Raw genomic sequence first — 27,353 nt, forward strand, 5'->3', positions numbered from 1 at the left:
ATTCATCTAAATCCATATAAGAAATGCGTGCCGCCCCCCCCCCCCCCCCCCCCCACACACACACAAATATAAATGACCATCATCATATATAAGCATTACTCACAGGGCTGGCAGGCGTTCTGGGCCAACTGGGACTATTGACATCACCATACTCTTCATGCATTGAATTGAGACTTGCTGCACCAGGTGATGCCACTGTGCTCTGTGGTGTTGGGGGATGACTATGATAGCCTCCAGAGTTTCCGACCACTGATCCGTCCTTACGAGATTTTGGTGTGCAGCTCGGATCTTCACCTGATGCTGGAAATAAATTGATTAGTTAAGGACAGCATTACAAATTTTTTTCTCTACAAGAGTAAGATTTTTTGCTATGTAAGGTTTTTTTCTTTTTTTTCTCAGATGTTCACATGCATTTATATTCTGATAAGAAGTGTCAGAAATGCTTAGTATTGAAAAATACCTGTTGTCATTAAATATTTACTCACTATATCTTTAACAGTTTCTTCATATTTATAAAACAACCAATCTGATATAGTGAAAAGTGGTAAGAAATTAATTCACGCCCTTGGAATTTGTATAGAAAATAAATTTTTGTGTTTTAATAAACAGACCTACTTGTTATTTGTTTTTTACTCTTATGGGTCTTATTTTAACACTTTTCCTTTCTGGGAGCTGTGCAATAATGATAATATTGATAATAGTGTGTCAACAATGGTATTTTCTTGTTGGAAAGCTAACCACTCGCCTACAGTGGATCAGTGTGTGGAGCACAAAAACACATAACAGAGAACAGCATTCACACTAGCTTTTGAGCATTACCTCTTTTTCTAGCAATAGTACAAACATTCTCACACACAACCACGTGGACATCCAAGCGCACACTCCCGTGGTCACGGCAAGAAGTGAATGGCTGCCTTTCCTTAACTGAACGTATAGTTCCATCCAGGAACTTCTATTATTGTATTTTCTTGTTGGCTGTAAATTAGCTATGACAACAACAAATCAAAGGAGGAGGAGTCTGTATGATACTTTTAATGGACATGATTAGCTCTTAAGAAAATACATTAATCTGAATGAAGAAGCATTTACACTAAAACTGAATATGACTGTGACAAACCTGCCGAAGCATTGGATAAAGTTGATTGCTGTGATCCTTCATCCAGAGGTGTACCATCAGGACCAGTCGTTACTACTGAAGTCACAGAGCCTGAGGCAGCAGCAGTAACATTTACCGTTGTTGTGCCTGTAACTTCAGATAATTGCAATGCTGAAACAAATTAAAATATCAATCATGATGAACAACAATAAAAATTAGTTTGGGGTGTATGAAAAAACAATAAGAAACATGACAGAAGGTAAAAGGAGAAATGAAAGAAAAGAAGCAGGAATGTGAAGATTTTGAAATGCCATGACTTTTCAACTCAAAGGGAATGGTAAATGGGAGGAAAAGCAATTTAAAGCCACAGATCATAAAGTCTTTCCTATCTCTTCAAATGTGGAAGCAAACAAGAAGAAAAAGATATGAATACAAATACTTAATTTAAGGAATAGTAACAAAAAGATATTATCTCAGATATCAATAGCTAATGGATAAAATGAGAGCAATAAACGTCTGTCTGGAAGGTTTACTGATGTGATACTGCCATTGCAAAATGAATGTGTTCTAGTAATATAGAATAACAAATACATCTTCAGGTGACCCGAGACAAGTAAAAAACCTCTACTAGTTTTCCTTCACATGTTAGTACTTTGCCTAACATACATTTTTGTTCTATCCAATATGTAATCCCCTTGCCTCCTCTCAAAAACTGTGAAGAGGAAATTGTTGATCGGTTATGTATACAGTTCAAAGCGATATAGTTTTCATCTTGGGATTCATAACTTAACTAATGGCCTATACAGTCTCACGTCAACTGCCCCCAAACATGTTTGAGCTAATTCTTATCAAGCAAGTGAGACTTTTAGACCAAAATGGTACCACTCTGCTCTGGTACTCACGTTAAAAGGTCACAAAGTTTACCTAGATATCTAATGACACCATCCAATTTCAGTCATGCTGCGTGAATTGAGTGTGTCTTCCCTTCACTATTCTCTGTGACGAGATCAGAAATGCTTCTTCATCTCATCTCAGAAACAAAATACTATGTGGGAGATTTCTTTGGCACTGTGTAATCAAGTCAACAAGCAAACTAAACAGTACTCTTCCCCCTCCTCATTCAGATTGTGTGCAGTGTCTTTAATTATGCAAATGAAAGCTGGATGTGATGCAGTCCTTTGAGATGATCTATGAGATACTTTCAGATGTTTTACTTGTCTTGGAAAATATCTCTCTACTGTGGAGACTTCTGATTTCTCAATTTAAGGTTACATAGCTGTTTTCATTTAAGCAGCAAATCAGTCTTGATGAATCAAGTAACTCACTTTATCATCAATCTCATGAGTAGATGACATACTTGCATTATTTTGCTCTAATTAATGATAAACACATTCAACGAACAGCTGTAGAAAATTTTCATATAACTTATTAGTATACCAGTTACTTGGATTCCTGTCAATAAACCTTTCACATCTAATGACAAATTGTGGATCTGGATCCTAAACAGGTCATTATTAATACACAAGACATTTATTGTTTTTGATTTTATCATCAATAATGGGCATTTACTTCAAAATTCATGCAACTTCATAAATTAAAAAAAGCTATTGTAATTTGTTGCTTAATCATCTAGAGAAAACAGGATTAAGTAGTCAGTCTTAAGTTGAATATAATTTTGAAATCAAAACGTTTAGAGATTGAGACTAGCTCAGTAAACAAAGACACGAGACTGAATCAGCCATGGCTTTGTTGAAGGAACAATCTCAGTATTCATCTGGAAAGACTGGAAAATAGTATAATTAAATGGGGAACAAGCCGGAAGATATTAGAAAATAATGAAAAATATTTACATTGCAAATGAAAAATAGAGGTTTTTTGTAAAGGAGAAAAAAAGGCCAAAAATGTGCACATCACGACAAATTAACAGCACAGACAACAGAGCTAAAACTATATGGAATATAGTTAAATAATAGACAGGACAACCAGCCAGTGCAATTACACAGAAACATAGTTAAATTGAATAACTATACTGTGTCTAATTCACAATTTACAAATACTTTAAAAATAATTTTCCAATGAAGCAAATAAATAAATAAATAAATAAATTGGGTCAAATATTCCAGCAGAAGAAGCGAAGGAATACAAAAATACAAAAAAATATTAAGAATACAACAGTTACAGTTTAAAATAGTTCATTTAATCACCTACGACTGTTTAACTTTCAGTATAATTACTTTAAAATGGCACTGGAAGTTCAAACTTTTCTTGGATGGCAAAACAGACAACCTGAAACTGTATCTGCTCTGTTGTTCCATTATTACAGTCGCAGAGTAACTAACGTTCTCTTTCTGGGAAACTTATTGTGTTGGAAATGTCATTCTACAAAATTAAAGCAACTCTACATAGCACCAATATCAGTTCTAAAATGGACGGCACTATAAAAGTTTTCAATACAGAAGTGCACATAGCATTGGTAGTAATACACAATAATGCATTACTAACAATGGAATTTATCCAGGATCACATTTTAAATGAAAATGTGTATTTAGCAATCACATTTTTTATTCCATCTCAACTGAGATAGCCTTTTATACATTTTCTTGTCAAACATCAGAAGTCTTAAATAGTAACAGCTGGCATTTTTGTAATCTGTCCAGAGTATTTGAAAGTACAGAGCATGAAACTCTCTCAGGAAAATACGAACACTGTAGGCAGGTGACAATATTTCGGTGACCAGAAAAGAAATCAGAACTAGAGCCCCACAGGGTATCAAGACCATTTCTATTTCTCATATACAAGATTAATATTTCAATTAACACACATCAAGCAAAGTTGAATTTAAGTATGTTACCCTACAGTGGTGTGCGTACGAGGTGGATAGTGGGGTGACGTGCAATAGGCAGGAGCAGTGTACTATGTGGTGTACCAACTAATAAGAGTCATTCTGCCTTTTCAGTCTGTAGTGTGGCTTCTGGGTTGTTATATAGCATTTACCACTGGTTTTCTTGTTAGTTTAAGTATGATACAGGTATTCACTCACTGTAGTGTTCATTATGGGTAGCATAAATCAAATATGGCAAGTTTTATGGTAGCAAGTGAGTGACAGTGATAGTTTTCTGAGCATATAAATGTTTCTATCAAGAGTCACAAGCAGATACAGTTGCCCAATGTAGTACATACCACTGTGTAGGCAATTACCAAGGTAAGCAATGGCTGTGGCATGTGCAATGGCTGTGGCATGTGGCACAGGACAAAGACAAAGAGCACACATCCAACAGAGCAAAGTATTCTCAGCCACCCTGTGCAGAATCTCTCTCTCTCTCTCTCTCTCTCTCTCTCTCTCTCTCTCACACACACACACACACACACACACACACACACACACACCTTCTTAATTCCACCCCACTCTCTTAACATATGTGGTATCAAACTGTTACGTGTTAATTTGCATAAGTTTAAACCACTGCACTATTTAATAGTGTAGCTCAATGGTTAAGTGCCAGACAGCAAACACAAAGATCCATGTTCAATCCATAGCTAATCCTAGGATATTTTCTGTCACTTATTGCTTCTTTTGCCTCTGCAGTGTGTTCGTGCACCACAGCTCAGAGTCCACATTAAACTGTCAGTCTCCTCTAAGATAGTTCAGAGACCAAATGGAAGCAAGAGAATACTAGATCCAAAAGGATCGTATTTAGTAAAGAACTGCACTTAAGTTTTACTAGCTATTTAGTGATCTATTAATGGTTATCATGTAGTCAATCACATGTTCATACCTTTGAACTGACTCATTCTACACCATTACAATAGAAATCGTGCAAATATTTTATGCAGTTAACTAACAAACAGTGCCTTAACTGAAAAAAGTAAGGTGGGTTATATCTCCTTTTGAGTTCTTGCATTTCTGCAACACTATCCTAGTGTTCAAGGTGCCAAGTAATTGTCAGAAATTCCAACTTAAGCCATAATTTTGATTTTGGGTTATGACATGGCGTATCACGAAGCTTAAGTACATTATATCAGCTGAATATAAAAATATGCCAAGGACTGTGACATGGATAAGACACCACATTGCTAACAGAAAGTCATTACTGATATTAATTTGAAATAATTAATTATGGAATTTGACGTCAGTGCTGCACTTCCCCTTTTAAATGCTGGGAAAAAATATAGAATGACAGCCCCTTTACTCACTCAGGCACTAAGCCTATAAGCTCACTGAAACTGTCAATTAACTAACAATTATGATCAGCAGGACAGTTAAATAAGAACAGAAGTGTTGATTTTTAATGTGGCAACATTTAAAAAGCTAGAATTAAAAAATGTCTATATTGAAGTTAATATGACTTAACCACGCATCCATATAAAACAAAATATGAGGCAAGCAAATTGGAGATCCCTAGAACAGAGAGGGATGCAGTGGTGGGATGGAAGTGCGCAAGTACTGAAAAAAAAGGAAAGAACAGAATGTATGTTGTTAAAAGACATCATAGGCACCATTGACCATATAAATTATTTATTTTCACTACTGCAGTTTAAGCCATAAGGCCATTATCAAGTGAAATACTGAAAACTTGTGTTTCAGCACATGCCAAACTTTAAAAATCCTTCAACACTGCACATCATTATCGTATCTGAGCCTCTTAACCATGTTAACGTTGTCATCACAAAGACCAGTAAACCACTGTTGTTCTACACTGCCTCAGTCCACATGCTGACAGTGTACAAGAACAGCAGTTTATTGGGGTTTGTGTTAAAGATGTTAACATCATTAGAAGCCTCAGATACATTATCGACATGTACATGCCGAAGTTGGACACGAGCTGAAGCATAATACCACTTGATAATGGCCTTAAGGCTGAAATTGCAAAAGTGAAAATAAATAATTTCTACAGTCAATGGCAAATATGATGTCTTTAAAAAAGTTCTACAGCTGTGAACCCTAACCATGAGAAGTTAATCAGAATGTATTTTGCTCTGCTTGCATCCCATAAGCCAGGCCAGCAGTCTTCAGCCACCTCCACCAGCTGCCCGTATAAACTGAGGAGGACCTCAGAATCCAAGTGACAGACTTCACTGGTGCCAATGTGAGCCACAACTTGCCACTGTCTGATGCAGTCACACATTGTCACCCATAAAAATGGAGTCATGGCCAAATGCACCCCTGAAAACACACAGGTGGAATGGAGTGCAATACCTCAATATCTTTACTGGAGAATATACTGTGTTCAAAGATTTGGAGGTCAGTGCACTTATGCAACATCATGCCTTGACTCACCATAGCATCTGGACACCTAAAACAATCACGTTTGACAATGCTGGACGTACCCGCAATGATGAAATGAGAAAATATAGTATCCTATGACTTTCAGATTAGTGAGTCACAGCTGGAACCTGCAAACTCATACAAACACTTGGGTGTAAAACTTAGTAGGGACATGAAATGGAACGATCAAACAGGCTCAATCATGGGTAAAGCACGTAGAAGACATTGGTTTATTGGCAGAGTACTAGGGAAAGGCTATCAATCAACAAAGGAGACTGCTTACGTATCGCTCATGCGACGCATCCTAGAAAATTGTTCAACTGTATGGGGCCCATACCAATGGTCACAGGTTTGTTTGACCAGTAGGAGAGAGTTACAGAGACTATGAAAGACCCGAAGTAACAAATTCTTGAAGATAGACTGAAACAACCTGAGAGAAATTCTACTAACAACGTTTCAAGAACTGGCTTTAAATTAAGACTGGAGGAATAACCCCCCTCCCCCCCCCCCCCCAAACATATCAGGATCATAAGGATAAGATTAGATTAGTTACAGAATGCTCTGAGGCATTTAAATGATCATTTTTTCCATACTCCATACATGAATGGAACAGGAAACACCCCTAATAACCAGTACAGTGGAATGTACCCTCTGCCATCATCACACAGTGGTTAACAGAGTGTAGATGTAGATGTGGCACACAGTGGGAACACGTAATGTACTCAGGAACATTGTCGTAAAGGATTGTTATGGTGGTCTGGGTGTTATGGTGTGAAGATGTATAATGTTTGAATGGGCATACTAACCTCCAAATCTCTCAACACAGAACACTCACCAGTCAACACTGTGTCACTGTACTCCTTCCCTAGGACTATCATGATGACAAGCAACCACACTGACCAGCACAGACAGAGGAGCCTTTGAAACGAGATGATATTCAGTTAATGGACTAGCCTGTCTGCTCCCCTGACTTAAATCCCGTCGAACACATGAGGGACGTAATGGAAGCACATTGCACAGCATTCATTGCCGTACATGGATGATCACACACCCTATTAAAAACCATTCCCAGCCTTTTTTTAATGTCGTCTAGAGAACCATCTTGAGTCATGGTGACTTCAATGTACTTACTGTCTATGAATAACAGTGATAGTTCGGTTTGTCTCATTGCATCCGTTTTCATTGACCTATAATACAGAAGTTACTTTCGTCCTGAAGTTTTACACACCAGTATATAATTGCTTAGGTGCAGGAGACATTACTTTGAATATACACAAGGTCAGACTGCTTGGTTATGCACTGTACTGGCACGGTGCAGAACTATTACAACAGAAAATGGAAATTCCCATGAAATTGCACATGAAGGAAGGGAAAAGACTGACAATCATACGTAGATAGATGCAACTGTCATACGATAAACTGTGGTTTTCACATGTAAAAATATACTTGTCTACAATTCTTTAACAATACAATGATGTTACTTTCCTTCATGGAAAATATGAGTTAATCACAGATTTTATTCATGTAGATAATGTAAGCACTTCATACTGCAAAATTACTATGAGTAACTAAAAGTTACAAGACAGGAAACACTGAGATTAGCTGCACCCAAAAGAAGCCAGAAGCTCTACTAGTATAAGAATTAGTTTTGTACATCAAAGCTACACACACACACACACACACACACACACAATCTGAAAATAATCCATACAGTTCTCAATAAAGTGACTAAATTCGGGATTGGTTGCCTTAGAGAAAGAGAGAGAGGGAGAATGGGAATGAGAGGGGGAGGATACGGAGAGAGGGAGGGAAAGGAGAGGAGATGGAGGGGAGGGGAGGGAAGAGGAGGGAGGGAGGGCACTAGCTTTCATCTACTTGGGAATGTTAATGGCTCAGAACTCACAGTGGTTTATATTAAGAGCCATCCAGACAGAAATATGATTATGGAAAATCCTATGTGGAATTAAAAAAAAAAAAAAAAAAAAAAAAAAAAAACTGAATGTAACCACATACCATGTGCTAGAAGTATTGGTGTGTGTGTGTGTGTGTGTGTGTGTGTGTGTGTGTGTGTGTGTGGAGGGGTGGGGGGAGGTGAGCTATAAGTCCAATCTGGTGGGGGGGGGGGGGGGGGGAGGTGAGCTATCGCAAGCTACCTAATATTTCCTACATGGAATGCTGAAGTATTTTACTGTATGACCTCCCAATTTCATTGTTCAGTGATGACATTCAGACATAATGGCAGTTCATATTAAATGGACTGAGTCTCTGTACTTGCTACCAAGGACTGAATTCTAACAATCCCAGAAATAGCTTTAGTTTTGGGAAGAATTCAGACTGACCTCCGAACTGATGACCTCTGGTATGGCACTTTCCAGAAATGTGCACACAGACTAAATTCATGTAGCACTATCATTAGCAGTGATAAAAAGTAAATGAAATGCAAATCTTATATTTATTACCTGATACCTGTACAGCCTGTATCAATATAAGTGACACTATTTTTTATTTTTATGTATGTATATATACTCTAAGTCATCAAACATATCCAGTTACTGTTAATAAAGTAGCTATACCTACATGCAGTTTAGCCCTTTGGTGAGCAAACTCAAACTTCCATGAGTGGGTGCCTTGCAAGTTTTCACCATAGTGAATTAAGTTGTTTTCCATTTTATATTGGGAATTCCATATCTTAGAAAAAAAAATGTAAGTTTTTCTTCTTTACGAATATTTAAAGGAAGAAAAACAATGTTTCTCTATTGTGTGAGACAAAGGTAACAATATAAGGCATTCTGAGTTGTAATACACACTCGATACCTCACCGGGAAAGTGGTGCTTAGTGGCTACTAAAAAGAGTACAAATAGAAACAATGTGTTATAAAAAAGGTCTTGGAAACTGAGGCGAAACAGGAGAACAGAAAAGATTATGATGATGATGATGATCAAGAATGCTAGCTGTGATATATTATGCTTCTTGCATATTTTCTTTGCACTGCAGGAAATATTTTTGATCTTATTTTTTTTTATTCCTGACACATATGTAACAAATTACGTGTTTTACTGATTTCTGATCCTTGATGTTTCCATATTTTGCTTGATCAAAATGCCATCTACATCCTTGGAATGTGTTTTAAGAAATGTCCATTGATCCACTTGGTTTTCCATCAGATAAAGACCAACACATTTCTTTTTTAAGTGATTTTTGTCATTATTTTCAGGAAGTGGAATTTTAAAAATTATGTCTGAATTGATTCCAGTACAAAATTGTCATTTCTTGCATAATTCTGGAAGGGGTGAGCCCATCTTGTCTACTGTAGTGTTCCTCCTCTAGTAGCATTGAAGTGCAAAATAACTATTGATTTCTTAAGTATCTTGATATGTTTTCATTTCTATTGAATAAGAAAATTATAGCTTTGTTCTTTCTACTGATAGCTGAGGCCATAGTCAAAGTTTCTTTAAAACTGTTGGGACATCGGACCTTTTTCATTTGCTTGAATTTCTGGAGGAATTTCCTTATTTCCCTTCATGTCTATATAAATCGAGCCTTTGATGTAGAGATTTTAAGTCACAGCTTAGCTACAGTTATGAATGTTAGCCTGACCTTTCTTTTTGTTTTCTTAGTCCATCAGACTTGTTACGACCGGACAAAGCTACAATCATCCGGCCATAACTGTGATTTCTTTGATTGCTCTGGGAGATAGCTCATTGGAACTACAACATATGAAAAATTAGTTCAGTTTTTACATAAATAATAAAAAGATTTACTTAACTTGATACAATTCTTTGCCACAGGAGTGGTTGATGATTTAAAACTGTCACTGACTATTAAAGCCTGCCCTGATATATACAATGACAAACTCTTTTCTTGAAATACAATGTTCAACATTTACAAAAGTACATTTCTGTGTGTTACTTGAATAACTCTTTAATACTACTCAATGAAGTTGGCTGCATCAGCCGAGGTCACAGACTGGGGCAGAGTACTTCCATGCTCAGCTCTATATTGACCTCCCTGTTCAGACGTCACTAATGTCTGTGTGTTGATGCATGTTGACGACTGTGGCATGGCACTGCGATCTTTCAATGATACCACAAGACTAATCTTTGCATATGTCATCATGCTTGCCAGACTTCATGTTGGGTCTTGCCACAATAAAGTTCTAAGCTAAGTATAAAAATGCACAAAACTGGAGGGTCCTGTGACAGACATAACATCTGTGTGATAAATTCTTGCTGCAAGTCTGGAATAGGTGCAAGTTTGCCACTCCATTTTCTCTCATTTTGTGTGCTCAATTTATCAACTGCAAGAGCTCACAGCAAAAAGCTGAAATGCTAATGCATTTGGATTAAAGGAGATTACTCACGGCAAAGCAAAAGCATTGAGTTGTCGATAGGCATATACAAAAAGAAAGACAGCTTGCTAGCTTTCAGAGTAATCCTTTTTTTCGAGCTAGGGTAAAATACATGCATGCACACACCTATGGCCCCACAGGGTGCCAGCTGGACGAACAGTCATTTGTCCAGCCAACCCCATGTAAGGGGGTGTGTGTGTGTGTGTGTGTGTGTGTGTGTGTGTGTGTGTGTGTGTGTGTGTGTGTGTGTAGGGGAGGGGGGGGTGGGCATCGATGACTCAGTGCTGCTGCTTTTTGGTGAATAGTCTCCTTTAATGTGAAAGTATTTTATAGCACTATAATTTTATATGCATTTGTTTGTAGTTTTGAAAAATTTGTCAATCATCTCATTTGTATCCATCTTTTTTAGAACCTAGCAAACTTTTTTAAATGTTATTGGCCTTTATTTTATAAGGTGGAAGCGGCTTATTTATCCTGATAATTTCTCTCTTTTCCCATGTAAAAACACGACAGTGGTTTGATAAGTATGGTAAAAAAGCAAGAAAAAATGTTTGTTTCCCAAACTCACCTTACTTCTCCACACAGTCTCCTTTCAGGGATATACACTCAGTCCAGTGATCCTCTAGCTCTTTCATATCAATGGAAAAATAGGTTCTGTCAAACTCTTCAACTCATTGACTCCAACTATCACTTCCTCCTTTGATGAAAAGTTCTTCCCAACAAGTCAAAATTTCAAGTTAGAGAACAGGAAGAAGTCATTTGGAGGTAAGTCTGTGAGTATGATGGATGAGGGACCAATTCCAAGCCCAATTCACACACTTTTGCCATTGTTATCACTCATGTGTGGGATGGTGCATTATTCTGGTGAAAAAGCACTTTTTTGCATGCAACTGTGGTCCTTTTTCAGCCAACGCAAGTTTCAAACGTTCTTAACAATGAAGTGTAATATGGTCCATTTATGGTTCTGCCTTTTCTTCGAAGTAATCTATGAGGATCACTCCTTTGAAATCCCAAAGAACAGTGCCCATCACCTTATCAGGTGATAAAATGGTCTTTGCCTTCTATGGTAAACTTTCACCAACGTTTGTCCATTGTTTTGACTTTGGTGTATAATGACGAATCCAGGTTTCATCAACAGCCACAAATGGGTGCAAAAGTCTTGTAGATGGCAATTAAGAAACACCAGACATTGTGTCGAAACGTTGCGCCTGATGCGCTTTTGGTAGACTGTGAACAATCGCGGCACTCACTCCACGCACCCTTTCTTTATAGCCAATTCTTGGTGCAGTATATTATGCTCTCACCCAGTTGAGATGCCTACAGTCTCAGCAATTGCATAAATTTTTATTCGATGGTCTTGCATTATCTTATCATGGATTCTGTCAATGATTTCCTTTGTGGTGACCTCAATCAGACAGCTGGAGGATGCTTTGTCTTTGGTGCATGTCCTACCACATTTAAATTCATTAATCCAAAAGTAAATGGTCTTCAATGATGGTGCAGGGTCTGCGTAAACATCATCCAATTCTATTTTGATCTGTGCAGCAGTACAAATGAAAATCTTTAATAACAGCATGAACTCTGTTTTTTTTTCCATTTTTCAATCTCAGTTGACACAATGACCAATTCAGCTGGCTATCAGCAGTGAACAGTATGCTGTACATTGTTGAAATTCTTTATACAATAACCAAGCTTACAGACTATGAAGGTGCAACAAAAATGTACCATTCTATCATGGAAATTAACCAGACTTATCAAAATACCCACACAGTATTCACGTCTCCAGAATGAATTTTCACTCCACAGTGGAGTGTGCACTGATTTGAAACTTCCTGGTAGACTAAAACTGTGTGCCAGACCAGAACGTGAACTTGGGACCTTTGCCTTTCACTGGCAAATGCCCTACTGACTGAATTATCCAAACAAACAAAGCTCACGGCCCATACTTACAGCTTCACTTACACCAGTACCTCATTTCTTACCATTCAAACTTCCCAGAAGTTCTTTAGCATATCCTGTAGGACTAGTACTTATGGAAGAAAGGATATTGTGAAGATGGCTTAGCCACAGTCTGGGAGTTTGTTTCCAGAATAAATTTTCACTGTCCTGGTCCAGAACACAGTTTTAATCTGCCAGGAAGTGTCAAATCAGCACATATTCCACTACAGAGTGAAAATTCATTCTGGGAACAGACCCTCCCAGGCTCTGGCTGCAGTATCGTCTCTTCCTGCAGCGATGGTCCCGCACGGTATGCAGAAGAATGTATGTGAATTTTGGTAGGTAGGAGATGAGGTATTCATGGAAGTGAAGCAGTGAGGATGGGTCTTGAGACATGTATGGACAGATCAGTCAGCAAAGCACTTGTCCACAAAAGGCAAAGGTCTCAGGTTCAAACCCCAGTCCAATACACAGTTTCACTCTGCCCAGAAGTTCCCTTATTATTGTGCCTTGTGCCTTCTGCCCCCCCCCCCCCCCCCCACACACACACAATGGCAGCACCTTGCATCACTCTGCTGGTTGCTCAGTCACGGTTATAGATTTCTAGTTTTCTTCAATAATTTTCTCTTGTCTTGGTTTCACTAGAATCTGTTATCTTTATCTTCATCTTCTGGCAATTCTCTCAATACGTCTTCATTGTTACCAAGGCACACAATTTCATTGGACCTGGCCCAAGACCACTTCATTCATATGCACTTTGATGGGACATAATGAAATAAAGTCATGAAAAGTATGATATTGTAGGTAACAGTATTCATGAATGTTTTGAAAAACATTAAAAATAATGAAAAGTAACTACGGTAACTTGGTTTCACTGGAATATTTATTACTTAAAAAATAATGCCTTGAAAAGAGAAAAAAATATGAGTATAACAGGCACTCTCACCATATGGCAAGCTGCAGCAACCATACTGCAAACACATCTGTCAGTAATGAGAACTGCACAAATATTGTAATTAAAAATGACCAATACATATTTGGATGTGCACCCAGCATTAAAGTTATCTGCACAACATCATGGAAAACAAATTCTGAGGCCACCAGCCAAAGTCTTGCTTACTAAAGGGTTAGTGCGTACTACATTTTAATTTACAAAAATCAACTTGTCACTTACTTGACGCAGTGGAAACTGGGAGACCATTGTCATGGGTAGGTTCTGCAACATCGACAGGTGCCGGATGAGAATTTGCTGAAGGTGCAGGCGGAGGCATCGGGGCATCATGATGGCTATTAGGCAACGGCGATGGAGCACCTGCAGCAACAGATGGTGCTGGGGGTGGCGGAGGAGCAGGCCCTCCCGATACTGGTGGTGGAGCCATTCCCGGAGGAGGTCCCATGCTCGGAGGTGGTGGTCCCATCCCGGGATGGTGGGTGGGAGGACCCATACTAGTAACACCATGGTGGTGTGAGGCAGGACCACTACCGGGACCAGGTCCGAGACCTGCAGCAGAAGCTCCACCGTAGCCCTGGAGACCCGCTGGTGATGGTGGCATGCCAGGCACAGAAGAGCTGAATCCCATCTTGTGCTAGTAGGGGCAGAAGAATTTGTTCTCAGTTTCTAAATATCCTTCCCAAGCCTGAGATGGTACAATAATACCCCAAAAGTAAATTAACACATATTACAAATGGCGCTAATCACAAAAGATACAACTTGACCAGAAAAGGCACTCACTTGTGGAAAACCAGTAATTTTGGGACTACCTGAGGTGCAGTATGCCCACCACACCTTTATTTTTCATTGTTTTGAATTCCTTTACCTAAAGCTGTCAGCATGCTGACGGATCTTTTGAATGTCAGTGTCGAGCGTGTCAAGTTCAATGTGCTGCTGAATGCTCAGAAACTATGGGACCTGTGACAATGTGAGAGTGCACCTCAACACGGCAAACACGACCGCAGCACACTCCAGTGTCAGCTTTCAGCTGCATCTGGCTCATAAATCACACAGTTTACAAAGTGGATGGGCATTAAATTCTCACATTAGCTCATTTAAAATGCACATTTTCTCCCTTGGTCATACGCTGTTCATGTTGTTCTGTCTCGTACACATAAATAAAAACTTCAATATCCATGAACATGTTAGAAGGCAAAAAGGAAAGTACAATGTCCAGCGATTAAAGACATTGGCTCATGAAAACTCCATCACAAATGGTGTGATACAAATTTGCAATAGTTCTCCACATAAGATATAAATTATTTCGCCATTCTCACATTTTAGTAGAACCTTAGTGTCATGCTTAACTTGATCACTGTTCTTATTTACAACATATGAAATACAAAACTTAAAACAAGAAAGTGCAAAATAGCTTACTGCAAGTAGTGCAAGCTATCTTGTAAATAAGCCAATCAAATAAACTCACTCATCAGAAGAAGTGCAGTTATTTTACATAACATCAAATATTATAGAATATATGTTTATTTAACTCATAATAAAGTGTCAGAACCTATCAAAAAATGCAAGGGTTAGTAAAAAAAATATTTCAATCCAGTGAGACGCAAGTCAGCAACACATCACTAAATACTTTACAATTTTACAATGCTACTCATTCTGCTACACTGGACATGAATGATTCATGACTATACTTTGCATCCTAAACATCATGAATACTTTAACTGTACACAATTTAATAACTGATATTTAAATATAACTAACTGCTGTTTAATGTATCCTCAATGTGTCATTGCCTTGAAATGACATTCTCTCCGGATACTTCTATCTCATTGGTCTTCATTCAACCACATGTTCAGAATATCTGACATCCTGGAAACTGCTCTGCACATTCAGAAAGACTCTCCAATTTGCTATTCCATGCTATGGTGTCAGAGACTCGGCTTGCTCAATGCTCAACGTTCGAATGCAGGGTCTGTGTGCTGATGACTCAACAGTGTGAAAGGCACTGTAAATATTTACATTTAGAGGCTAATTTTTATTTGTTCCACGCACATGAATAAATACCTGTTTCTTCCTAAAACACAACACTCTACCTCGGTGCTCTCATCACCAGGCACATACTTCGCTTGGGCAAAGTATTGTAATATGGCTACTGAAACCAGGATTTAGTAAAAAAAAAAAAAAAAAAAAAAAAAAATAATAATCCACAGCAACACAATCAGTTCTGAGAGCATAAAACAAGCTTTACTAGTTTCCATTATGAACTACACTGATGAGCCAAAATATTATGGCCAGTGTCCAATGCAAGACTGAATGCTGCCTGGTGGCATTTCGTGATGCAGTACGGTAAGTGTATGAGCAGAGCGGAGACAAATGGGAAATAATACTAGTGATGATAAAGGCTGAAAATGTGGAAAACCATCTAACAAATTACTTTGGAAATGGCATTTTGCTATGGCCTGGAACCTGGAAATGAGCATCCTGGAAATGGTGAAGCTAACCAGCCATTCACATGTGACAGTTGTGAGCATCTATGTAAAGTGGTCGAAGGAGGTGAAACCGTGAGAAGATAACAAGGTGTTGCGACATCCATCCCTCATCAAAGAGTGTGGAGGTCAGAGGCTTGCCCGCCCTGTAAAGCACAAGTTGTGATCTGTGGCAGATCTGATGACTGAGTATAATGTTTCTCCAGGCCAAAGTGTTTTAGGGCACACTGTTCAGTACAAATTGTTGAACATGGGGTTTCAAACAAATGTCCCCTATATGCTCCCATGCTGACTCAATGGTATTATCAATTGCAATAGTAGTGTCTGTGGTATCACTGAGATTGGACTGTGAATTAGTGGAAATGTGTTGCCTGGTCAGATGAATGTAGTTCCTCATTAGACTAGATCAATGATTGCATAAAAATACACTGCCATCCAGGTGAATGGCCACAAACGCAGGCCAGTGGGGGAAGTATTATGTTATGGGGGACAATCACATGGGCTTCCATGTGACCTTTGGTAGTAGCTGAAGACACCAAGAAAGTTTTGGACTACATGAATATTATTGTGAACCACCTGCAACTGTATACACCTGATGCCTTCCCCACTTATGAACATCCAACAGGATAACTGTCCATGTTACAAGGCCATGATCGTGCTACTGTGATTGGAGGAGCAAGATAGTGATCGCACACCAATGTCTTGACCACCAAATTTGGCTGATCTGAAGCCAATGGAACACATGGGATGCTGTTAGGTGCCAGCTGCACACCCACAGCTACGAGCTCATAATTTACAGGAGTTACGTTATCTGTGCATAGACATCTGGTATCACGTATCTCCAGAAACCTACCAAGGATTTCTCAGACCCATGCTGCTGTATTGCATTCCACATATTGCACTGTTGGCATAATTGCTCCCATGTCCACACACAAAGTGAAAAAATTGTGAAACAGCAAAATGCTACTTAATATAATGTTAACTTATTAACAATCTGTGGCAACTAACAAGAAATAAGAAACTTTGTAAGTGAGTAAAAAAGAATGAATCCACTTTGTTTACAACTCAGGTGAGAGAAATTCAGTCATATGGGTGCATTATAAGGAAGCACAACAATGACAAAAAATTACTTGAACACAGAATTTCAAAGCAAAATCCCAAACAGAAGATCACGAGATCAACAGAAGGAAACAAAGTCAGTAATGACGAAGAAGAGTTTTCAGCTGCGTTAACTCCGATAACTCATTTTAAACTACACCTTGTTTGGGTACAGTTTTCAAAGTTCACATGTCATTATTCATTACCTTTTCTTAACATGTTGAATACCTTTCCTAATTCTCTTTTAAATCTTGAAGGTTTGAAATTTGAATTATTGTAAAGCTATGCAGCCTTCCCATAAAACTGGTTCTAATATAAATGAGAACCACATTTTAGAGTATCCTGGTCAACGCTTTTCAAGGATGCTTCATTGACTTGAAAACCATCATACCACACAATTTTTGGCACGCTTGTCTGTGTTTCACATTTTTCTTTCATACAATCCTTCACAATGTTTAAGAAACTACCCATACTAATCAACCACAGCAGTCTATTTCTTTTCAATTTTAACTTCACATTCAACAAGACAGTGTCTACATGACATATTTTATGCTGTAATGTGTCTTACAATCAGGTCTGCACACACTGCTATGAGCAAAGAAAAAAGATGTAGTGTATCAAATACAAAAAATTTGCAAATTGTGTCAGGTCTTATGAAACACTTAAACACAACCATTCTACCTCAGCAATTGTATGGAATAATATTAGGCAAATAAGCAGGTATGTTACAATGTGATTCACATATATCTTTTACAAAAAAAAAAATTATGAAGTACTGCACATCATGTTGTTACTACTACTACTGCTACTACTACAAACCTGTGTTACCTGGAGATGTTGCTTGAGATAATGTGGAGGGGTATGTGGTCGTGGTCCAGAACCAGTATTGGCAGCTTGTGTAGGGACACCAGACTGTGGCCCACCACTTTTTGCAACCATCTGTGATCCTGGGCCACCCATCATATTTGGTGGCTGATTCAAACCTGGTCCACCCCATCCCTGCATAATTAAGTATTTTAATGAAAACCAGATAAATCCACATCACAAAGAAACTTTTACATTCATGACAACAACAAATGTCTTACATTTGCAATAAATATATAAAAGGAAACAAAATTAAAGATTAGAAATAAGTTCTATACTTCAGCACTAACAGTCTATTATTTTCTGCAGACATGTCTTATGAACACACTATTACCCACCACCACAGGTGTCATGTGGACTGAATACATACACAGAGCAAACTTTCTCAAGGTGTTACTTAGTTCTGCAAATTAACTTTGCATCTGCTGTTATATTTCTGGATTTAGTCAGGGTTCGCCAAAAATCCAAGCCACAAACAAAATGTTTATCAATCACTACACAGAACAACTCATTACTTTGAAAGCAGCCTATCTTCCTCTTGTCAGTTTGCGAGCAAGTGCACAATGGCATAAAGTTTTGTTTCTTAATTTCTTAATTCATTTTGTTTATGCTGCAACTTCACAGCACATCATACCTACGCTGCATCGGCACAATAGCAGAGAATGTTTTTGCTACAAGTTTCCGCATCCTTATGTGTAGCTCTTTTAGTGTCACACTGAGCTGTAGTACATGAGCTCACTAATGCCAGGACTCCTAAGTCTGTAATAAGCAAGTTTTCAGGGTCTTCAAATTTTTCACTATGTACTATGATGTGAAGACTTAAAAATTATCTTTTGGTGCCTGAACATTTCAAAAATTTCTTCAGTGACATGAACATACTATTATTTGGGATCAAACATAATCTGAAGAGCTTACTTAGTAGCACTGGACTGTAACAAGTAGCACCTGTCGTAAACTGAAATAGTAAGACTGAAGTATTTTAACTGCCTAAGCCATTATCCATTTAAATAAAGTATATAAATGACAACAAAAAACCCAGAAACTGGCTCGTAATTCTTACATTTCAATAAAACAATCGATTTTGTTGTACACTACATCTGATGTATCTTTCTGAAGTACAGAAAGATCTACAAGACCTCCAACACCAATATCTTGAGTGCATATAAGGATGAGTGATCTTATACATACAATCTGACGAAGGTTTTATCCTTAAAATGTAGATTGAAGTACAATTTTGTGGTATTTAGAATAATACAGGTACTGACAAAAGTAAACCTATGAGGTTGGATTGTGAGTCATGCACAAATAGCTCAGTTAGAGCATTACCCGGGAAACGCAAGGTTCCAGGTTCATGTACCCTGCCTGGAAATTTGAAAACAACTACGAAGAGAGGCAAAGGGTATTTAAGATGCATGAACCCTTGATATCACATGGTGAGAAAAGTTTTGATCTGCAGGAACAATGCAGTCATTCTACTTTGAAGATGTTTCTCACTACAGCATCTTCAAATAAGATGGAGTTACACTGTTTGTTGGTTACTCAGTGTTACACATGCTCAATGGGAATAATGCTCTACAATTTACAAGGACACCGGCTTTGGGTCACGCACAAACCACATGGTTCAATTCATTTACTGGCAGCCTTGCATTTTTATATTCATGGAAATATACATGAATAGAATACAGTTCTGTATCCACTCCTTCATCCCATACAAATAATAATGACTGCAATCAACAGTGAACTACCACCAAGGCCAGGATAACTAACCCAATCTTTCACCATCAAACCAGTACCTTCACATCAGATATATTTCTTGCTCTCCCAGTTCTCTGTACTTCTCCTGCATATCAACATACCTGGTATCCACCAAACTGTGGATGTGGTACATGATTTGGCACTGCACGACTGCTATACTGCCCAGGATTCATACTGTTGGCCTGTGGGTTTTGTTGACTGCCTGGACCATAGCTCTGAGTGTACTGCACACTGCCCATCTGTCCCGGTGGCCTCTGGTTGAAGCTACCTAAAAATCATAAAAAAACAATGCCCTTAAAGTTCAATAATTCCATATTATAGAGGTTATGGGAAAACAATTATTTCCCCATGAAATTCTGGAATGGACTCCACCCCACAAAAAATTTCTGAGCCAGATCAATGTTAGAAATGTATTAAAGCTGAAGTAAGGAAGATTCGAGTTTAAAATGTACAAAAACTGAATCACGGTTCACCTTCTAGGGTTAATGTCTCCACACACTGCCTAGCATAAACATAAAAACCTTCCACACAAACTGAGTGCTTTCTTCCAATTTTTTTTTTTAAGTATATCTTTCTGAGTTCATTCAGTAGCACATACTTCTTCACTTTTAATCTTCACAGTTTCATTAGAATCACATCTCAACAATACTAAATTTCAATTTTCTGTTTTGCACAAAGTTTGCATGAAATTTCTCTGCAATATGCCATGTAGCAAATTTGTCATTGCTTCACATATACTAATTTCTTACCTTTCTTTACAGTTCTTAAGTGTGCATTATAATGGATTTAAAAAATTACTACTGTATATGAACTTTGGAATTTTTCTCAAACATATAGTTTTTTTGGATGACAATCAAATTCATCTTTACACTAAGTCACAAGTTTCGTCAACACAGTTAACTGTAAAAAAAAAAAAATCCCTCACACAGTTCCCAGGATAGTCATCAGCCTGACAACAGGTCAAACAACCGCAAACAGACTTTCTCGAATGTGGAACATAGCCATCATGGCACAGAGAAACAGCAAGTGGTTAGAATGAAGTATATAGTGCACAGATTCCATTGCACAGTAAAATTTTGTTAAATGACTGGCTTCAGATGTCAAGCACTCCTTCTCAAACAGCCTACAACAAGAGAAAACTTAAGTTTACAGACATTTGAGTGTAAACTCTACAAGAAATATACTTATCTAATCAGACTGGTAGAATGCTTACAATTAACAATAAAGCTATTACTTTTATATCACAAAGATTTTACAAAGAGTTTGTAGTTGAAATAAGTACCTAAAATCATAGAACTCTTAACACAAAAATGTAGGGTTAACACTGCACTGAATCTTAGATTTTGCTTTGTTTTATCAAACTTGAAAATGGATGCCCAACTAAAATCTCTGTATAGTGCCTTGTGGAAAATAAACTTAGATAAAAACAATTTTATCACCTACAGGACAGTAGTACAAAGTATACCGTCACAAACACTGTAATGCAGTTTCCGTGTGACACTTCAAAACAGCTGATGATGTTCCATTTGCCTGATTTACAGATGATAGTTTGTGGAACATTTTAGTATCATGGATGTAAGTTTAATCCAAAGAAAACTGATCAAAAGCATGACATACTTATGGTTACACAATCAAATGTTTTATGCCTAACATACAGGTAAATCAACTTTAACCCTTAGAACTTTAGCAACATATTGTCGTTATTAGTAATGCCTGCACTAGTAACCCAAAAAGAGGATACGTTAATTCTTGTCTCCCTGCCTTGAAATTTCTCATGTTTTTCAGCTTTTGAAACTATTATACTGGGAACAAATACAACACTGCATTTTATTTTGTGGGATATCCATGAATTTTCTGGGATATCCATGAAATCTTCTCAGATCAATGATTTCTCCTTTGTTGTCATCAATATGCACTACATGTACTATTGCATTTAGCACAGCTCTTTCTTACTCACACCAAACAAATGATAGAGATCAAATGAAATGGCCAAATTTCGTGCATTGTTTGGTGTTGCAGACTAACCAGATTACATATATGCTATTCACTACAAACTGACAGCCAAAACTATGTATACATCTCAGTCTATTGGTCCATTCCACAGAGTCTGGCCCTACTGTTGTCCTCAGACTCTCAGGATCTCATGGAATTGTAACAACAGAAGGGTGTCCACATTGCTGAAGGTGTCATGAGTAATGCTTTGCAAACAATACATTGAGAAGTTCTGGAGTGTCTTCGGACATGCACTGTGTGAAGTCAGTAACATCCACAAGATGCAATTTGTTAAACTTAAAATTAGGACCAGTATACTTGTACAGCACTGACAGTATTTCTCATGATAAGACAGAAATGCTTGCAAGTCAAAATATAAATGTCAAGGTATGAGAAAGCTCACAATCAAGATTTACCTGCTGCAACTTACACATATTCCAGTTCTGCTTACTAATGGCATGCCTAGCTGTACAAGATTGAGCTATAATGACCAATTTTCTGCCAATGTTCAGTTCACGCAACTGTTATGTCACATTTTCAAAATATATAGGTCACCTTCGCAATGCTAAAGTGATAACAGTTAATAGTGGTTCAAAGTCTTATGTTAGTAAAGGAAAACTGTCACCAACCCATATGTAGGTTTAAACACAGCAGTATTTTCCTATGCATCATCCAAATTGGAGGTAGTATACTTCTGCACTCTCCCCAACATTCTAAGTCAATTTACCTGACCAGTTATGGCACGACCTACAGTCTAACATGGGCTTAGAACCATCATAAAACCTGAAATCTCTCTCATTAACCTTCACCAGGTGAATGAAGTAGTGCTAGAGAAAAAAATCCTAGGACTCACTGAGCACTGATCCCTGGACCTTTGGATATGTAGTCCAACATTTTTCCACTATTGGTACAGGATATCCTGTTAATGATACAAAAAAAGCTCGGAATGTGCATTAAGATATATGAACAGTTAATTATCAATAAACAAAATGTGTATCAAATGCTATGAACAATTAAAAATAAGTTTTGAACATTAAGCACTGTAGTGAAACATAAGGTGGAACAATGAAATGATCTGTAGCATGCGCAGTAACTAACCAATCTTCTTTATAGCAGTAATCTTCACAATTTTTACTTTTGACTGGGTCTCAAATCAAACAAAATTAAGATTAATAAGGCATGGCATGATGTAAACAATATTGTACCATGGATATCTGCTTTCTGTTAACTAATGCTCTAATAATCTTTTTCTGTATCCAGCATAAACATGTCAACTCCATGGAAGTTGAACACAATGAAACGATTTACATTAAATACATTAACAAGAATTACATTTCAACATGCTGTAGTTAGTTCTTGTACACTACACAAAAACACACATACCCATTAAAAGACAGGCACAGTCAATAATTTTGCTGTTGTTAACAGCATACATAGTTCTGGTATTAACATAGTTGAGGACACTGGACTGAGGACCTGAAGATTGCTAACGTTTCCTTTTGCTGACTAACCTATTTCTGTTCAGAGAATGTTCTGTTTATGTAAAAACACTAAGTGACAGATCACTCTATATTGGGTGGGGGAGTTTACAGATTGAATTGCACAGATAACTGTTGGAATCAATGTTACACTGCATCCAGAGGTTGAGTGACACTCCATAGAAGAAATAAGATGAAAATATCATTCCAGAATCTATTATTTTAAACATAGTGTACACATAATTGAGTCTTAAACTATCATTTGTTCGTAATTTATGCTGAAGACTCGGCAGAGTCTCATTATAAAGAACATTTCCACGTATACAGATCCTCTGTACCCAGTTTTTAGACTGCAATTTTTCACATACACAATTCTGTACTAAGAACGTTAAGTGCTGATGATACACATTATTAGAGAGACTGTAAATAAAATTGCTCACTCCTTGTGCACCTGAACTGATAGTATTTTGTGGTGCAACAAATCTGTGATCTGGGAGAAACACCAGGTACCTTGGTCCTGGTCAGAGATAAAGCTTGTTGCATCAGTTCAAGCTCCTCAGAAAGTCACATCACTTCAGTCCCGTATACCCCCTTTCCCACAGTGTCATATTTGCAGAAATGCTCTCCCACAGAGCATACGAATTGCCACAATGAATCAGGTGGAATACTTTTATAAGAAGTATATGCCTAGAACAGAGAGTAGCAATGATGTGCAGAAAATCATATAGCTTTAGCAATATGACAACACACAAATATAGTACTATTTCTGGAAGAATTTAGTGACTTGCTTCCTGGACACAGTGTTTGTGTGTGCTCAGATGTTTATAACACAGATTAGAAAGCACACATAAATAATTCTCAGATTACATTCACAGTGGAACTAAAGTCATTGTGCATTTAAAATTGTTCATAAATGAATGTGGAGAGCAAGTAGAGGAGTAAAGCAAGCACAATTTCACCACAGATTTTGAGCACTTTGTCAAAGAACCAAGAGTGTGAGTAAGTAAAGGAGACAGAACTGTAATAATCCAATCAAGATGCTGATGAAGTAATATTCACCAGCTTGGAAAGTTTTCAACAGGAAGCAACACAAGAACTAAAAGTAGGAATGGTTTTTAGAAATCTAACAACAAGCATATGAGAAAGGAATTAGTAACTGACAGAAATTGAAAGTGTTACCCCACAAATATCTAGACCAAACACTACCAGATTTATACTGCATCCCTAGGTAAGCTCATCTTCAGTACAGAAAACAAGCCTTTCCTACAAATGAGGAATGGTGTGAGTACCTGATGGCTTACTGGTTTTGTCAACATTACTGGAACTCTGCAGGTGAAGATCTTCACACAGCACACAGTGTTCACCACCTTTCAGACTTCGAGAAATGTCAGACGATAGATGTAGTGAGATTATACTGACAGATTGCATGCACACTTGGCTACAGTGCAATAACATCAAATTGAGTGGTGACAAGATGGACTCTGGACAACTGTGGTAAGAAGTGTATGCTTGGGTCCTTTCAGGACTACACAACAATCGTAGGATTGTTCAACTGGCTTTGGTGAACAGATAAATGTCAACAGCTGAAATCCAGAAATATTACAGGCAAAGTATCACCTTGAACTGTCAGTAGCAGATAAATGGGAGCTCGGTAGAGATCTCAAGCTATCTACATCTACATGGTTACTCTGCAATTCACACTGAAGTGCCTGGTAGAGGGTTCATCGAAGCATTTTCATACTACTTCTCTACCATTCCACTCTCAAACAGCACGTGGGAAAAAGGAACACCAAAATCTTTCCGTTCGAACACTGATTTCTTTTATTTTATTATGATGATCATTTCTCCCTACGTAGATGGGTGTTAACAAAATATTTTCACACTCGGAAGCAAAAGTTGGTGTTTGAAATTTCATAAATAGATCTCACCACAAAGAAAACCGGCTTTGTTTCAGTAACTGCCACCCCAACTTGCGTGTCATATCGGTGACACTCTCACCCCTATTGCGCAATAACACTAAACAAGCTGCCCTTCTTTGCACTTTTCCGATGTCCTCCGTCAATCCTACCTGGTAAGGATCCCAAACATCGCAGCAATATTCCAGCAGAGGATGGACACGTGTAATGTAGGCTGTCTCTTTAGTGGGTTTGTCGCATCTTCTAAGTGTTCTGCCAACAAGCCGCAGCCTTTGTTTCACCTTCCCCACAATATTATCTATGTGATCTTTCCAATTTAAGTTGCTCGTAATTGTAATTCCTAGGTATTTAGTTGAACTGACAGCCCTTATATTTGTGCAATTTATCGTATACCCAAAATTTATCAGATTTCTTTTAGTACCCATGTGGATGTGCCAATTGCCACTTTTCGCACCATACAGAAATTCTCTCTAGATCATTTTGTAATTGGAATTGATCGTCTGATGATTTTACTAGACGGTAAATTACAGCGTCATCTGCAAACAGTGTAAGGGGGCTGCTCAGATTATCACCTAGATCATTTACGTAAATCAGGAATAGCAGATGGCCCATGACACTTGTTCTACTCGATGATTTACCATCTATCACTACGAACTGTGACCTCTCTGAGAGGAAATCATGAATCCAGTCACACAACTGAGACGATACTCCACCCCATATGCATGCAATTTGATTAATAGTTGATTGTGAGGAACGGTATCAAAAGCCTTCTGGAAATCTAGGAATATGGAATCGATCTGGGATCCCTTGTCGACAGCACTCGTTACTTCATGAGAATAAAGAGCTAGCTGTGCTGCGCAAGAACTATATTTTCTGAATCCATGTTGATTATGTATCAATAACTCATTTTCTTCAAGGTGATTCATAATGGTCGACTGAAGTATATGCTCCAAAATCCTACTGCAAATTGAGGTCAGTGATATGGGTCTCTAATTCAATGAGTTACTCCTATTTCCTTTCTTGAATATTGGTGTGACCTGTGCTACTTTCCAGTCTTTAGGAACAGATCTTTCATCAAGTGAGCGGTTGTATATGATTACTAAGAAAGGCGCTATTGTGTCTGCATACTCTGAAAGGAACCTGATTGGTATACCATCTGGACTAGAAGATGTGCCTTTCTTAAGTGATTTGAGTTGTTTCACAACACCGAAGATATCTACTTTTCTGTCACTCATGCTAACAGCTGTTCTGGTTTCGAATTCTGGAATATTTACTTCATCTTCTTTCATGAAGGAATTATGGAAAACTGTATTTAGTAGCTCAGCTCTAGTGGCACCATCATTGGTAACATTTCTATCGCTATCGTGCAGTGACAGTATTGACTGTTTTTTGCCACTGGTGTACTTTACATATGACCAGAATCTCTTTGGGGTTTTATACCATATTTTAAGACATATGTTTCATTGTGGCAACTATTAAAAGCATCTTGCACTGACATCTGCACTAAATTTCGAGCTTCCGTGAAACTTAGCAATTTTGCGTTCTTCTGAATTTGGCATGCTTTTTTCGTTGATTCCACAACAGTGTTCTGACGTGTTTTGTGTACCACGGTGGATCAGTCCCGTCTCTTATTAACTTATGCGGTATGAATCTATCTATTGCTGTCGATACTGTATCTCTGAATTTGAGCCATATCCAGTCTACAGTTACATAATTAGCTTGGAAGGAATTGAGACTCTCTTTAGGAAGGCATCAAGCGAATTTTTATTAGCTGTTTTAAATAGATATACTTTGCATTTATTTTTAGTGGTTTGTCTGTAATGTGTCGTTTGCTGCTGACACCCTACTACAGACTTGCCAAAGTCAGTCGGACATCAAATGGCATTCTGTGATGTTCAGCCATCAGTCTTGCATCTGTTTGTTGGGGTCAAATTGACATCGATGTGTCAACAGATGACTGGTGAAAGGCCATAGGAAGTAGCGATTCTCAAGGCACGTACCTCTCCGACTCCTGGAATCATGGGGTGGGAAGCTACAGTGTATGATAATACAACTGATCTGCTAATTGTTAGAGGGAGCCCGATTGCTCGCCAAGACGTGACAAGAATGGTAAACTCTTGTTGTTGTACTCTTTGTGACCTGGGTACCAAATGGCATGTTCCAGCA

The 27,353-nt window shown here is 38.0% G+C and overlaps 1 protein-coding gene across 1 annotated transcript in view; it reads right to left on the reverse strand.

Annotated features, from left to right (window-relative positions):
• LOC126184344 (trithorax group protein osa-like) overlaps nucleotides 1-27,353 on the reverse strand; it is a 395,921-nt gene that overhangs the window by 115,152 nt on the left and 253,416 nt on the right. Inside the window, 3 exon segments of the mRNA XM_049926723.1 lie at nucleotides 13,824-14,235; nucleotides 18,002-18,181; nucleotides 19,903-20,069. Of these exon segments, the coding sequence (XP_049782680.1) occupies nucleotides 13,824-14,235; nucleotides 18,002-18,181; nucleotides 19,903-20,069 (759 nt within the window).

The sequence above is a fragment of the Schistocerca cancellata genome, chromosome 4, assembly GCF_023864275.1.
Source record: "Schistocerca cancellata isolate TAMUIC-IGC-003103 chromosome 4, iqSchCanc2.1, whole genome shotgun sequence".
Classification (NCBI taxonomy): domain Eukaryota; kingdom Metazoa; phylum Arthropoda; class Insecta; order Orthoptera; family Acrididae; genus Schistocerca; species Schistocerca cancellata.